General features: G+C 43.5%; 1 protein-coding gene across 1 annotated transcript; it reads right to left on the reverse strand.

Moving 5' to 3' along the window:
* Positions 1–5,614: 5,614 nt before the first annotated feature.
* LOC128430885 (ATP synthase subunit beta, mitochondrial) lies at positions 5,615–8,962 on the reverse strand. The gene is made up of 10 exons (XM_053417005.1): positions 8,826–8,962; positions 7,902–8,075; positions 7,650–7,824; positions 7,436–7,557; positions 7,164–7,348; positions 6,923–7,081; positions 6,719–6,841; positions 6,399–6,611; positions 6,113–6,314; positions 5,615–6,025 (listed from the first exon to the last, which is right to left on the reverse strand). The coding sequence occupies exons 1-10, from the start codon at positions 8,926–8,928 to the stop codon at positions 5,928–5,930; spliced, it is 1,554 nt and encodes a 517-aa protein (XP_053272980.1). The 5' UTR covers positions 8,929–8,962; the 3' UTR covers positions 5,615–5,927.
* Between the last annotated feature and the right edge of the window lie 5,565 nt (positions 8,963–14,527).

A 14,527-nucleotide genomic window follows, 5' to 3' on the forward strand; every position in this document is an offset into this window, starting at 1 on the left:
AGTTCTGCCGTAAATCTACTAACACAGTTTACGTGGCACCAAGCTGTTGCTTTCTAGGAGCAGTTTGTCCTGATCGACCTTGAACGCAGCATCGACAGCTTTTAGTTTTATATTCGGTTGAAATGTTTGTGAACGTCGTCGAGTGGAGACGTTGAAACATCTCACACAAACACAAACACACACACACAAACACACACACATACACAAACACACACAGTGAATCAGCTCGTCTGGCCTCTCCACTCATCTGGGGTTGATTAAATTCACCACTTCCCTACACACACACACACACACACACACACACACACACACACTGACATTGGTTTTGAATAAATGGGTAGGGGGTGTATCTTGGACTGCACACACACACACACACACATACCACACAGACTTATGATTAATGTTACCTTGGCTTCCCATGAACTCATTCACCCTTTCAAAATAAAATGTGGGTGTTCATCTCTCTTCTTTCTCTGCTTTATAATAATTAACTCAGATTTACTTTTCAAAACCGACTTTTCAGGGCCTCACAGATTTATCCTGACTTAACAATAACAATTTGGAAATTCCGTTGTGCAGAGCAATGCACATATTCTCTACACAGCAGGACTCAAATATGGTTTAGTTTCAGGATTAGGTAACAATAGTTTGTACTTTGTATTCCTTAACAAAGGTGGAGATAAAGAATTTTAATTTGTACCCTGGTGTCACCATGAGCAGTGAATTATGGAAATTGTTATATTCATATTTTCATGTCGTTCATTTACTCTGAGTTTTTAAATAATTCGAATTAGCTTTGTGTTCCATCACAGGTTTATAAATGTATATAAGAGTATTTCTCACCTCCGCTCTATGATCATCTTTCAGGTGCAGCACTCAAACTGTAGTTTTTACCAATGACCAGCAGGGGGCGAAACAGCAGGCCTGATAATGGACGGCAAAAATAATGGTGATGAGGTAAGAGGAGAAAGCAGCAGCGTCAGGTGGATCAGTCTGTGCTCGGATTAGTCGGCTGCCTGCTTCACTCTGTCTGTGACTCACATTACGTCTGTTGATTCTTATTAATCTTTAGATTTAAGGAAAACTTGATTCATTCATTAACTTTCTCTCATTTAAAATTTTCAAGCACAATTCATGTGAACTCTGTCTGCTGTTATTCAAATGAAGTTAATTATTTTGCACGTTAGTTGAAGCTGCTTGTCGACTCCTGGCAGAAAATGTACCAACTCATTTGATCAGATTTTGAAAACTGATTTGGGGAAATAGTTCTCTCTGTAAACTTGTTGAAGCTTCCCCTCTTATAACAGGCACTTGTGATTTCACTGTTTTTTTGTGTAATTCCAGGAGAAGGAGCAGCTGTCAATTTTTACCAATGACCAGCAGGGGGCGAAACAGCAGGCCTGATAATGGATGGCAAATGAATGGCAACAAATGAGGTAAGAAGAGAAAGCAGCAGCAGCAGGATCAGTCTGTGCAAGAAAATGAAAGGCACTTGGGATTTCAAGACGCTCTGTTGGTGAGTGTTGAAGATGGCCTCCTCACCAATGATGTGGTGAAGGGGGTCATCATAACTGTTGTCGAGGTAAAGTTTGACCAAATGATGGTTCAAGAAGAAATAAATCAAATGAGAAACTTAAACATCTTGTCAGCTGCATATTTCCAATAGGTTGGACCTTTTAGTTCCCTGTGGGGTTCCATTCAAAGTGTTCTCATCTACTCTAACAGGAGATGGTTCCCTGAGCTGTGTTAATATGAACTGAAATAAAACAGTGGAAAACCATTGGAACGCATGTTTGATTTAGAGTGATGATGAAACCTGAGTTTATTAATGATGTGTGCATTGAGTGTCTGTAATGTGATTTGCTCTGAACCAGTCAGAGCAGAAGAAAAATGTATCATTGGGATCCAGATCTCGTAAAAGGGAAATACACATCCTGGTGTCTAACAAATCACACTTCTGATGAGAACACATGAAGTCCAGGCTGATGTGTGTGTGTGTGTGCGTGTATGTGTGTGTGTGTGTGTGTGGCAGCTTTCACACAAACTTCAAGGAAACAGATTAAAGCTACAGAGTGTTTGGATTGATGTTTCTACTCTTTCCTTGAGGGAGTTTCTCATATTTACTTCAGAGAATTAGAGAAAACCAACTTTTCTACAAACTCGATAAAAGCTGGAGAACCGTCCCCAGAACAGGAAATGAGCGGAGCCTCCAATCACAATGGAGTCGTCCCTTGAGCCTGAGCTCCAGGTTAAATAAATGGCTTGTTGATGTATATTCACATTCCGGTAATGATGTTGTGGGACCGCCGGGTGGGAGGGTCCACGCTGCCAAGAGCCTCTGGAACAGCCTGCGTTACTGTGGAGAAATGAGCCATCTCTCCAGGGACGACCTCTTTGAAGTCCTTCCTCAGAACAGTTTGGGCTCATTCTTTCCTCGGCCGCTGACGCGATGTTGTTATTGAGAACATCGTTAGCTCTAATTGATTTGACAAACGGCGAGCGGGTGAGTCACAGAGGAAGTTTCCCACCTTGGCTCCTTCGTTCCTCGATGGTTTGAAGGACGCAGCTCTTACTGGGCAGGGAAAGAACCAGACCAGGTCCAGACGTTCCCTCTGAACTTTAACCTGCTCAGTTCCCGACTTTAAACAACGGAGAAGTCAAACACGTAAGCTGGTAAGAATGAAACGTTAATGAAGGTCATAGAGGTTCACTCAGGACTTTCTCAGTGTGAGTCAGAACCTGGAAAATCCCAAATCCACGAAATTAGAGAAATCAAGAAGCTTAAATGGAAAAATACAATCGGTGTTGATTCATCTTGAATTCATGGCTACTCTAAGAAAATGATTTGATTTCCCCTGGTGCGTCATGGAAGACAGATGTTTTTGTATATTTAGACGTTTGTTAGTTGGAACGAGGCTGGAACAACAGATGAAGAACTTCCTCAACCCTCAAGAGGACTAATAATAGTCACAGCAACCGCAAGAGGTTATCTACAATAACTAACTTAAACCAGAAGTTTAAAGTTGTAGAAAACATCAATATTCGTCTTATACAAACTGGAATGTGCCTCTCAGGGCTAAATCGGATGTTTACGGATGTTTAAGTGTCTGAGGAATTCAAAGAAATGCACGATACTTCCGAAAATGATGGTCAAGAGTCTTGTTATAAATTCATTGGTGGATTTATTTCTGACCTTGAGATTGACCTTTGACCTGTGAACTATCTGAGAACGATGGTGGGTTTGACTTGTCCTACAAATCATCCTGTACCGGTTGATTTACTGTTTTTATTCATGCTCTGTAGCATTAAACCAGAGAAGCAGAGGAGCTCTCAGAGGAATATTCCTAAAAAGATGGAAAAAATCCTCTAGTCCTGCAAGTGTAAATAAATAACAAGAGCGACTGACGGAGCTCAGGAAAGTCATCACGAGAAAATGTGACAAACCTTCTCCAGCTGTGAAGTAGAAAAAGATTGTTTTCACCAGAGCTGTCCGGTAACTTTCATTTCTGCACTCGTTCCTTTTTCTATTTGTTATAATTTTTTTGTTTCAACTAGAGTTTAGTTATTCAGTTTATATTTTTATTTTAGGCCAACAGTCAAAATGGCACCTCGACAAAAGAACAGGCAAACAACGAGGCTCTTTTCGCCATTGTTTCAGATATTAATATTTTAAAATACTCAAAATAACGTGCATGATTAAGTAAGAATGACTTTGTCTAAACAAACCTTTCATTTCATTTATAACACAAAAGGAACCAAAGCTAAATTTGAACCAATTTGTCCCCAAATGACTCAAATGGTTTATTTTCTGCCCTTTAAGCTGAAAAATGCTCTGTGTGTGTGTGTGTGTGTGTGTGTGTGTGTGTGTGTGTGTGTGTTTATTTGGGGGTTTTACAAGGTGATAAACACACAAACACGTCGTATTACTCTGCTTCTCTGTGGATGTGTTATATAATGATTGAGGTAACATGAGCTCACTCCTGCGATAGAGGTTTAATTTATTCTGTATATCTACGATCAAATTACTTTTCTTTTATATTCCAAGACTATATTTCCCTGTTTTTCCTCATTATCTTTTATTCCTCTTCTTTTCATTAACATATTAAATGTTCTTGGTTCTAAATTGTCCTGAATATTGTATATTATCAGTTTTCCACTATTTTCTGTAAAAGTCGAACTTTTAGCCCCATCTGCTGTCAAGAGTTGGTATTACAGTCAGTTTTCCAGTTATCTAACTTGTTTTTTGGCTTTTTAAGTATGAAGAATAAAAGCTATCAGGATTAAAACGAGGGGAAACATTTTAAATCCTCTCAGAGCTTTCGCCAATTATAATGCTTTTTTCGTAAGTGTAGCTCTAATAAATCACATTTACAAAAGTTACGCATATTTTTTGTTATCAATTATTTTATTTATTGAAAAATCAAACCCTTTCTGTATTTACATGATTTTTCATAAATGAAATAATCACTTTGACTCAAAGAACTGCTTAGACCTTTGAGGTCAAAGGTCAAGGTCACACTGACAACCTGTTCTTGTAAACACTACATTTTAAGGTAATTTCTCCACATACAACAGATTATTTTCTGCTCCACATGTTCTGAGCTGTTTTACTTTCAAATAAACTGTTTCATGTCTCAAATGTCTTTTTCTAACAACAATAAGTCGTTTTCATTCTTAAATGAAGCTTCTTTGAATCAATCCTTCCTCTTTCGAAGTCCTCCCCTGAAGGAGTGTCTCACCAGTGCTGCTGTGGAGTGATCATGGTTGAGGGGAAAGTTGAAAGGAAACAGAGTTTTGACAGACAGGATTATTTTAGGCTCTCAGAGCTGCACTGATAAATGTTGAACTATCAAAATCAAGGCTGCAGTACCCAATTTCAGCCACTGGATGGAGCTATTTGAACTTCAGTCACATTGGTATCAAATACAAAACATGTAAACTTCATTTAAATGTAGATAATAAAACTAAACATGAACTTTATATGTAAATTGAGTTTAAAACATCCACTTACACACTTTCATGAAAAAGCGAAGCAATAGATTTTTTTAGTATTAGACTTCAGGTTTACAAATCGTTACCATCAGTTGATTCGTAACAGCCTCAGCGTCCAGTCTGCACTTAGTTAAGATCTTAAATATGATGAATAATGACGACCAGGGCGGAAAAGTCCACGGCAGCCAGGAGATGCTGGTAAATGTTTAGTTACTGGGAAGTTGGTTGTTTGGCCTCAAAGCCTCGGCTGTGTAGTGAAGGTTAATTTGTCTGGTGGAGGAATTACAGGAGCTGTAAACCTCTGAGGAAACCAGCAGCACGTGGGCTGTGGGATTTAACTGGTGAGACAGTGAAGCACTGGTTCTTAAGGTTTCTCTGCTTAATGTTGATGGTTTGTTTATTAGAATAGAATTATGTGAAGCCGTTTCTATGGGATTGTTTTATTGCTCAGCCCCAATTCAACTTAAGATGCAATAGTTCTGATTAACCTTAGTTTCATAAACTTAAGTCCCAGTCAAGGACGACTTGGTCCATGTGGTCATCTCTACACAAATCCTGCTTCATAGTTCAGACCCCTGGACCTTGGTTTTATGATCGCCTCTAAAACAAACACAGATTCCAATGTTGGTCCACTGTTTTATTTCAGTTCATATTAACACAGCTCAGGAAACCATCTCCTGTTAGAGTAGATGAGGACAGCCACTTTGAATGGAACCCCACAGGGAACTAAAAACAGGGAACTAAAAATTCCTATTGGAAATATGCAGTTGACAAGATGTTTTGTAAAGACAGTTTTTTATTCCATCTTCCATTGGAAACATTAAATAGAACTTTCTTTCAGGATGACAAGTATATTTTGACGTTTTACAAACCAAGTGCTCTAACTGCATGACCCCTCCCTTCTTTGTGTATCTCTTCTCCCTACGACAGGTGATTTATGCAAGCTCCTCGGCCATCCTCTCTGCCTTCAGGACAACTTCCTCGATGGGGCCGACCATGTAGAAGGCCTGCTCAGGCAGGGCATCGTACTCGCCTACAGAGAAACACGTGTAAAACATTAGTAACGTGAAGATATTCAAGCATGCAACAGTAAACTATCTCTTGCACGAAGCACATTTACCATCAAGAATGGCCTTGAAGCCCTTGATGGTTTCCTTGAGGGGCACCAGCTTGCCCATGTGGCCAGTGAAGACCTCGGCCACCTGGAAGGGCTGTGACAGGAAACGCTGGATCTTGCGGGCACGAGCCACAGTCAGCTTGTCCTCCTCCGACAACTCATCCATACCCAGGATGGCGATGATGTCCTGCAGGGATTTGTAGTCCTGCAGGAGAAAAAGGTGGAACTGTTAGACGGGCGCTAACAAAGACAAACAGCCTCACAGAGTGTAAATAATCAAGTCCCACACCTGAAGGATTTTCTGTACGCCACGGGCAATGTCGTAATGCTCAGACCCGACGATGTTGGGGTCCATGATACGAGAGGTCGAGTCCAAGGGGTCGACAGCGGGGTAGATGCCCAACTCAGCGATGGCACGGGACAACACAGTGGTGGCGTCCAAGTGAGCGAAGGTGGTGGCAGGGGCGGGGTCAGTCAAATCATCAGCGGGCACATAGATGGCCTGGGGGGGGAACAGACATTTAGTCTTTAATAGTAATAATCCATAAAGAAACTGTACATCTTTCATCCATCACCAGAGAAGTCCTCGTCCTCCGAGTCACTGTTTACCTGCACAGAGGTGATAGAACCCTTCTTGGTGGTGGTGATTCTCTCCTGCATGGTTCCCATGTCAGTGGCCAGAGTGGGCTGGTAACCCACAGCCGAGGGGATACGACCCAGCAGGGCAGACACCTGAGAGGGAAGCAGATGAAGTCAATTATATAACATTAAATCAAGATTTAAATTCAAATATTAGTTCTGTAGGTCACAGACCTCAGATCCAGCCTGTGTGAAGCGGAAGATGTTGTCGATGAAGAGCAGCACATCCTGACCCTCCTGGTCACGGAAATACTCGGCCACGGTCAGTCCGGTCAGAGCGACTCGGGCCCGGGCGCCAGGCGGCTCGTTCATCTGTCCGTACACCAGCGCCACCTGATGGACACAGAGGTTAGTGCTCAATGTTTACTGTGATCCTTCACAGTGAAAGTTTTTAAATTGTTTTCCTGAATCTCACCTTTGAGGTGGTGTCCTTCAGGTTGATGACTCCAGACTCAATCATTTCATGGTACAAGTCATTTCCCTCACGGGTTCGCTCTCCTACACCGGCAAACACGGAGTAACCACCATGAGCCTTGGCCACGTTGTTAATCAGCTCCATGATCAACACGGTCTTGCCCACACCGGCACCACCGAACAGACCTGCAGCCGAGAGAGATGTTAGCACGACTTCTACAAGTGGCAAGATGGAAATACTCATAATGTGCAGCATTTAAATTTAGCACATACCAATCTTTCCTCCCTTAGCGTAGGGGGCCAGCAGGTCCACCACCTTAATGCCAGTGACCAGGATCTCCTGCTCCACACTCATGTCGGTGAACTCAGGGGCCTCAGCGTGGATGGGTGCAGTGCTGGGGAAGATAAATCCAGTTATTAACAACTCCAAAAGGACTAAGACCCAAACCCAGTCATGGCTGTCGTCTCATTCTCAAAGGGAACTCACTGCTTGGTGGAGATGGGACCCCTCTCGTCGATGGGCTCTCCGATCACATTCATGATCCTGCCCAAGGTCTCTGGACCCACTGGGATTCTGATGGGGGCTCCGGTGTCCAGGACCTGCTGTCCACGGACCAGACCTTCAGTTCCATCCATAGCAATGGTGCGCACCGTGCTCTCCCCTAAACACACAACATGACAAGTCAGTGCACACACGTCTCTCTGCGGGAGGTCGAAGGTTGTGATCCGGGCAGCTCACCTAGATGCTGGGCCACCTCCAGGACGAGGCGGGCCTCTCTGCCGCTGACCTCCAGGGCGTTGAGGATGGGGGGGAGCCCCTCATCGAACTGGACATCCACCACAGCACCGATGACCGCCACGATGCGGCCGGTGGCGACGCTGGCAGCTGCAGCTGGAGCGACATAGTCTCTGCCTGAGGAGGAAACACACACATTCAGGGGGTTAAGTGTGTGTGTCTCTTATTGAAGGTGTTAACGGAAACAACAGCGCGTGAGGCCGCTTCGCCTCAATGTCAAGTTAATGCCAACACCTGGAGAACGACTCCGCGTTAACACAAGTGACACATGGAGGTTTAAAGACTTTGTTAACTTGACTCCTTCCAGCTGGACCCCAGAGGAAATGAACCCCAATGACCCACGGATGAATGAAGGGTTCGTCAAGCTAACGTTGCTAATGCTACTAGCTAGCGGTGCTTGCAGCAGAGGACACCGCAGTGAACATTGTGTAGACACTTTGTCATGTTCCTGATCTTCTTCTACACAAACTCACTGGATCTGTGGTGAGAACACGTCTGTGCTCGAGTTGCTGATCTTCCATCGGGATCCTGGCAGGACGTCAGAGCTAAGCTAGCTAGCGGTGCTATGCTCACATGTCATTACACAAAGGTCATTGCAGCTAGCAGGGTAAAGACACAACCTGGTCATGCATGTTGCATGTCATGTATGACCAGGAGCACGTGTGGATACGTGTGTCACTTCACGTGTCGGTGTTCTTTCTACATATCTGATCTTTTTGACGTTTCCCGACTCGGGCCTGTTGCGCCGCTGCAGCCGGCGTGTTGCTAGCAGCAGCTAACGCTAGCACCGCCCCTGCCCTCTCGTGACAAGCGCCCAAATTACAGACTTTTGTCCGGATAAGAAGCACCACGCGTGCAGGGACTCACGTGAAAGGACGGCCGGTGATCCGACGAGGGCCTTGAGGGGCTGGACCCCGGGCTTAAGAGCCTGCAAAGCCCCGGTGCAGCAGCGTCCTACGGCTCCCAACATGGTCAAAATGGCTGAAGGTGGAAAGAGACGGAGAAACTTGGGGCTTTATAATGAATGAGAGCTGGGGTGAAGTGCGCATGCGTGCGACGTCAAGGGGCAGACCGGGCATGCGCACGCGTGTCGCTGAGCCAGCTGACACTGTGCCCTCCACAGACCAGAGCCCTGTCCCAGTCTGTGCCCTCCACAGACCAGAGCCCTGTCCCAGTCTGTGCTCAAAGGGACCAAGTAGAGGTTGTTCTTCTTCACGAGTCTTCTACCTCATGGACATCTTGTCCCTGTGCAGCTGTCCCTTTCTACAACATGTGGACACAATGTCCCAGAATCCACTGCGAAGCCGAGGCTGTGTTCTGCTGCATGGACTTGATTTGTTCTCCAGGTCTGGACGACTTTGTCTGGATCACCAGCTCCAGAGAGAAACTGCAGAATGTCTTTAGTGATAAGATGAATGGTCACAGACAGACACAGACATGTAGGGAGGATGGGGTAGATACACATGTCTGTAGGTGGGGGGGTTGTGTGTGTTTGTGTACTTCATTGATCCCAAAACTCCTAATTCAATTCATCCTCATCTGTTAATTCATCTCCATACGATTTGACTCTCCCACAAAAGGAAGTCAGTGGAGGAACCTCAGTGCTTTTATTGACTGAACGTGTATCGCATTGAGGGGATCCAGGATCAGTTCTGTATGTACATGCTAGATCACTGAAGTGGCTTACTGGGACTCAGAGGAACAGAGACTTGGGGAAAGTCAGCAGTTCCTCCTGTGCTTAGTCAAAAGGTTTATCCCATTCCACTACAAACAGTCCATTTAATACATTTCTTATATGCAATATTTAGCAATAGGCTATGAGAATGAATATATATTAATAGAAGCAGCGGTGGAGGAAGTACTGAAGTTTAGTACTTAGTAGACCCAGGAAAATGTATACTTGAAAAGTACTACATCAACAATCCTACAGTATTAAAAGTAAAAGTACTGTTACGCCCCTGGTCTAGGGAAAAACAGACAACCTGTGGTGCCTCTCCCTATTCTTCCCACTCCCAAGCAGGCCAGTGTCACCGGGTATTTTCGTTTAGGGGTAGCTTTTTATTTTCACTTCAGAGGAAGAGAAGGCCAACACAACAAACAAAAACAATCTATCTCCCTACCTTCCTGCTACAAACCAAAAATGTTAACAAAAAGACAAAAGCTTACCTAACTCCTAAACCAGGAAACACAGGAGAAAGAAGGGTAAAAGAAAATGGCTTCTCCCTCCTACAGGGCTACCACACACAGTTTTCTACTTTCATACATACGCAAAAAAACAATACTTCAGCCAGACACTGGTCCCAGTTGGATGTGGGAGAATTGGTGGAGGAAGACTACAGTCAGTCAGTGCTTCAAGTTGGCTCCTCTCTTCACTCTGGCCAATCCTGGAGCAGCAATCAGGCGGTCCAACCTGCTATCAATCAGGCACACACACGCACACACACACACACACACACACACACACACACACACACACACACACACACACACTCTCTCTCTCTCTCTCAAAGAAGACTGCTCACACTCTAGGAGGAGGAACAGAACAGTGTCACATATTCACACCCAGGGTCGTAACAGTACTCACGCAATGAAGGAGAAATGTTATACTTTTATTTTGAAAAGGTAGTTCCTGAAAAACGAAAAAGATCGCTAAATGGCAGGTGCATGAAAAAGCATTACTTTTAGTTGTTTAGCACCTGGCTGATAAAGGCACAAGGTTTGTGGTTATTTCGTTACTTTTTGTCATTATTATAAACATAATTCTAAACGTCTTTTTGCGGTGTAAGGACACGTGTGTGTGTGTGTGTGTGTGTGTGTGTGTGTGTGTGTGTGTGTGTGTGTGTGTGCGCGTTTAAACTTCCAAAACACCAACGCAATCCATATTTCCCGAAACTGTGTTCATATAATGTAACGAGTAACGACACATATTGTAGAAATGTAGTGGAGTAAAAGTATAGATAATAGCTGCAAAAATGTAACGGAGTAAAAGTAAAAAGTATGCACTATTATTTTTACTTAAGTAAAGTACAGATACGTAAAAATTTACTTAAGTACAGTAACGAAGTAAAAATACTTCGTTACATTCCACCACTGAATAGAAGCTGTGTACAATATCAGTATTTACTGTGGAACTGAGAAGCCAGAGATGTGATTCCATGATATGGACAGCAGAGGGTGCTGCTGTACCAAAACAGACAGGACGTGTAGGTGGGTTCAGGTGGAGGAACATGTGTGGCACACATGGAAGGCTTTTTCATTTTGGAAGCCTTAAATCATGCACGTGTCAAAGCCTTTGTTAAACCATAGCATAAAATATATATATCTCTGTACAGCGTCCTTGAGCAGACACAGCTGGCAGAGTTGTGTATTGTGTTACTTTTCAACCCTTCAACACAGGCAGGGCTCAAAAGAAACTTTGATTTAACTTACAAAACAAATACTTTGCACAATAGTCTGCATAATAATATATAATTTACCATTTATTATAATGTGATCGTATAGTATGAAATATTACTTTAAATACTGTGTTTAAACCTTCATACAGTTTTGGATATTACTCTGATTGAACAATACTTGAAATCCTTCTCCCCTCAGATGACTATCGGACTCTCTGCAGGCACAGACGCATCTTTACTCGTCTGTATTTGTCAGTGGAAACACAGCACATATTTGAATTGGGCATTCTGTGCAAAGTCAAGTCTGATGATTGACGGCTAGGATTACTTCATGCTGCTAGGCTACTGTGGTTTGTCTTGCAAGTGCATAATATATATTTACGAGATAAGTCAACACCTCTGAATGTCACCTGATGGCAAAAATATGTTTTCTCATAATTTAAGACACACTTCATTTGAGCTCTTTTGATTTGTGACAATCTAAACACTTGCACTTCAGGAGGTGAACGTGTCACATGCTTCAGAGAAAACAGCTGTGACACACAAAAGCAAAGGGAAAACCCAACAAGCACAATCCAAGCACTGACGAGCTCGTTTGATAGTGTGTCCTTAAAGTTTGTACGAATTTGTATATGCATGTTTCTCTGTGTTTCGACAGGTGGTGATTGTGTTGAGCTGCTGTTACTGTAGACACAATGATTAAGTTAAATTATCTCACAACGGTGTTTCGAGGCCAAGTTAAACAAGAAACAACACGTTGAGTGATCAGTGCAGTGGAGCCTGGTTTGGTCTCATTCGCCTCAAGAAGAGTGTGATGAGCCACATGATGAACAAACCTGTGGAACTTGCTCTGGATCCACAAAACTCAATGCTCCACCTGTGGAAGGTCTATGTCAGTTTCTCCAAAGTCCTCCTTCCTCCCACTCTGGAGCGTCTTGACGTTTGCAGCCGCTCCGGAGAATTTCCAGAGGTTTCCTGGAGTTCAGTGCAAGTCAGAAAACAGGGAAAGTGCCCTGAGACATGCCGCTCTCCATAATGGTGACACATGGTGTTGCTTCCCACTCCACTGAAGATCAGGTGTTATTCATGTTCTCCGTGCTGCTTAACAACATGCATTATCTAGTAAAAACAGTGGTTAAGCTAAATGTCATAGGAAAGATACCTGGAGGGGTTGAGGGAATATCAAAGAGTTAAGTGGCGGTTTCTGCAACGTCTTCAAAGACAGTATGACTCTGGTTTGGTTTCCCCTCCTCTCCTCATGCCACCTTTTCCAGGGAAAGTATTTGCATATAAAAATTCAAACGCACATCAACAATAATATCCCCTTATTGCTCCTTGTTGATGGTTTTCAATGGTTTGCAGCTCAGAACGTCTCTGTGCTGGTTTATGTTGGGTTTGGGTCATTTAATCCCACATACTCACTGATTGAATATCACAGACTCTCTGGGTAGTTTAGACCCACTGTGGCGTCCGACCTGTTAACTCCCACAATGCAGTAGGCCCAACGTGTAGACTCATTATTTCAGAATTTGAGAGTTAGATAAGTTGTGTTTTTTGACTGGGATCATTTCACCTACGTCACTGCAGACTAGATCAAAACAGACACATGGTTAAGATAAATATTACAGATTTTTCTGAAGCGGGTGTAAGCTGCTCCGTCTTTCACCGGGAGCATTCTTGACTGACAGCTCACCTGCCCTCGCCTCCACTAACGCAGCAGGCAGTAAAAACACACATTGTCATCCCTGTCGTAGAGTTATGTGATCCCAGCTCCAGCTTTTATGGTTGCAGACCATCTCACGGGACGTAGGACTCCTCAGATTCAGGACTACAGGAATGATAATGATAAGAACAAGGAGTTATGAGGCTTTTCTTTGGTGCTAAAAAAGGAAACACACCAGGTTTCAATAGAAAGTGGACTGATTCAAAAGAAACGCACGTTGACGACCTGTTACATCCGCCTTTGAAGAAAAGAGACGTCATCTTGTGTTAATGTTCAGAATCTGACTTCAGGTGGACAGATGCCTGATCTCTGTATTTGGCTGTAAATGCTCCGGTGGCTCGACCTTTAACACAAACAGCATCTGTCATGTTTACAGTAAATCCGTGAACAAATAACAAGCGACTGCTCTGGTTGTTTTCACAGGTGAATCATGGAATGCAGCTTTTGCAAGGTGTGTCGCCTCGAGGTATGAAATCTCAAGTCCAGAGTTTTCCATGTGTCTGGATCACTCTGAGGGCAAAGCCAAAAAGACATGGATGTGTAATTGATGTGTAATGTGAACAGTGTTGTTTGTAGTGATGCACCCACACAGAGATGCTGCATCACCCACTTGGCTGGACTGCAGTGTCATGGCCTCCTTCAGCTCATCATGGCCCATAACTATATTTGTTTTTTAGCAGAGCTGCAGTTTACAGGAGCCAGATATTTGGTGCAGAACAAAAGGAGATGAGAACAATCCACATGAACGTTGCTGCACATCCTCAGTGTTGCTTCTTTATAAGTTCACGACATCAAATGTGTCAGTGTTGATTTCACAGCTTGAGTTCACAAGTTTCCCTGCAGGAGAATGAGCTGCCGGGCGGAGACACAACCAGGAGCTGAAGTCCTGAGGTGATTGACTTAATGTTCAGGAGCTTGAGTTTTCATCGCTTCCTTTTTGCAGGATTACACAGAACTGATTTTCTTGAAACTCGGGGGAAAGACGGGACATGGGCCAAGAAAGAAGAAATTCAAGTTTGGCACATTCTGTAACATTTATAGCATGAAAGCATTTTTGCCGATTTCCCAGGCAATAATTCATGGATCTTGATGAAAATAAAGGAGGACAGATATGAATTTGTTCTCTTTGTTGCAGCTGGATCTTGGTGGAGAGATATGCACTCTACTGAATTATCTGCATAAAGTAAAGGAAGGCAGGGGAAACAGCCTGACCCGGCTCAAAACAACACAAGGAAGGAAAAGGCTCTGTTCACTTCCTTTACACCAGATCTCTTGAATCCTGGCAGATGCTACCAGCTGGTTGAGCTGTGTGAATCCCAAATGAGAGAACACAATTTGTTTATTTAATTTATATTTGCACAGAAATCTATAAGAATCATTTTCAGATGTAGTTGCTGTGACTCTCAGTTTGCACCCTGGCTGCTGTTCATGAGGAAATTGTTGGAGCTGAT

This window comes from Pleuronectes platessa, chromosome 24 (genome assembly GCF_947347685.1).
Source record: "Pleuronectes platessa chromosome 24, fPlePla1.1, whole genome shotgun sequence".
Lineage (NCBI taxonomy): Eukaryota > Metazoa > Chordata > Actinopteri > Pleuronectiformes > Pleuronectidae > Pleuronectes > Pleuronectes platessa.

Bases quoted from the DNA above. Each gene is read 5' to 3' on its own strand.
- LOC128430885 (XM_053417005.1), bottom strand. From the start codon at position 8,928: ATGTTGGGAGCCGTAGGACGCTGCTGCACCGGGGCTTTGCAGGCTCTT. The intron at 7,558-7,649 runs GTGAGTTCCCTT...TATCTTCCCCAG, and splicing joins GGTCCCATCTCCACCAAGCA to CACTGCACCCATCCACGCTG. The intron at 7,349-7,435 runs GTATGTGCTAAA...TCTCGGCTGCAG, and splicing joins CGCTAAGGGAGGAAAGATTG to GTCTGTTCGGTGGTGCCGGT.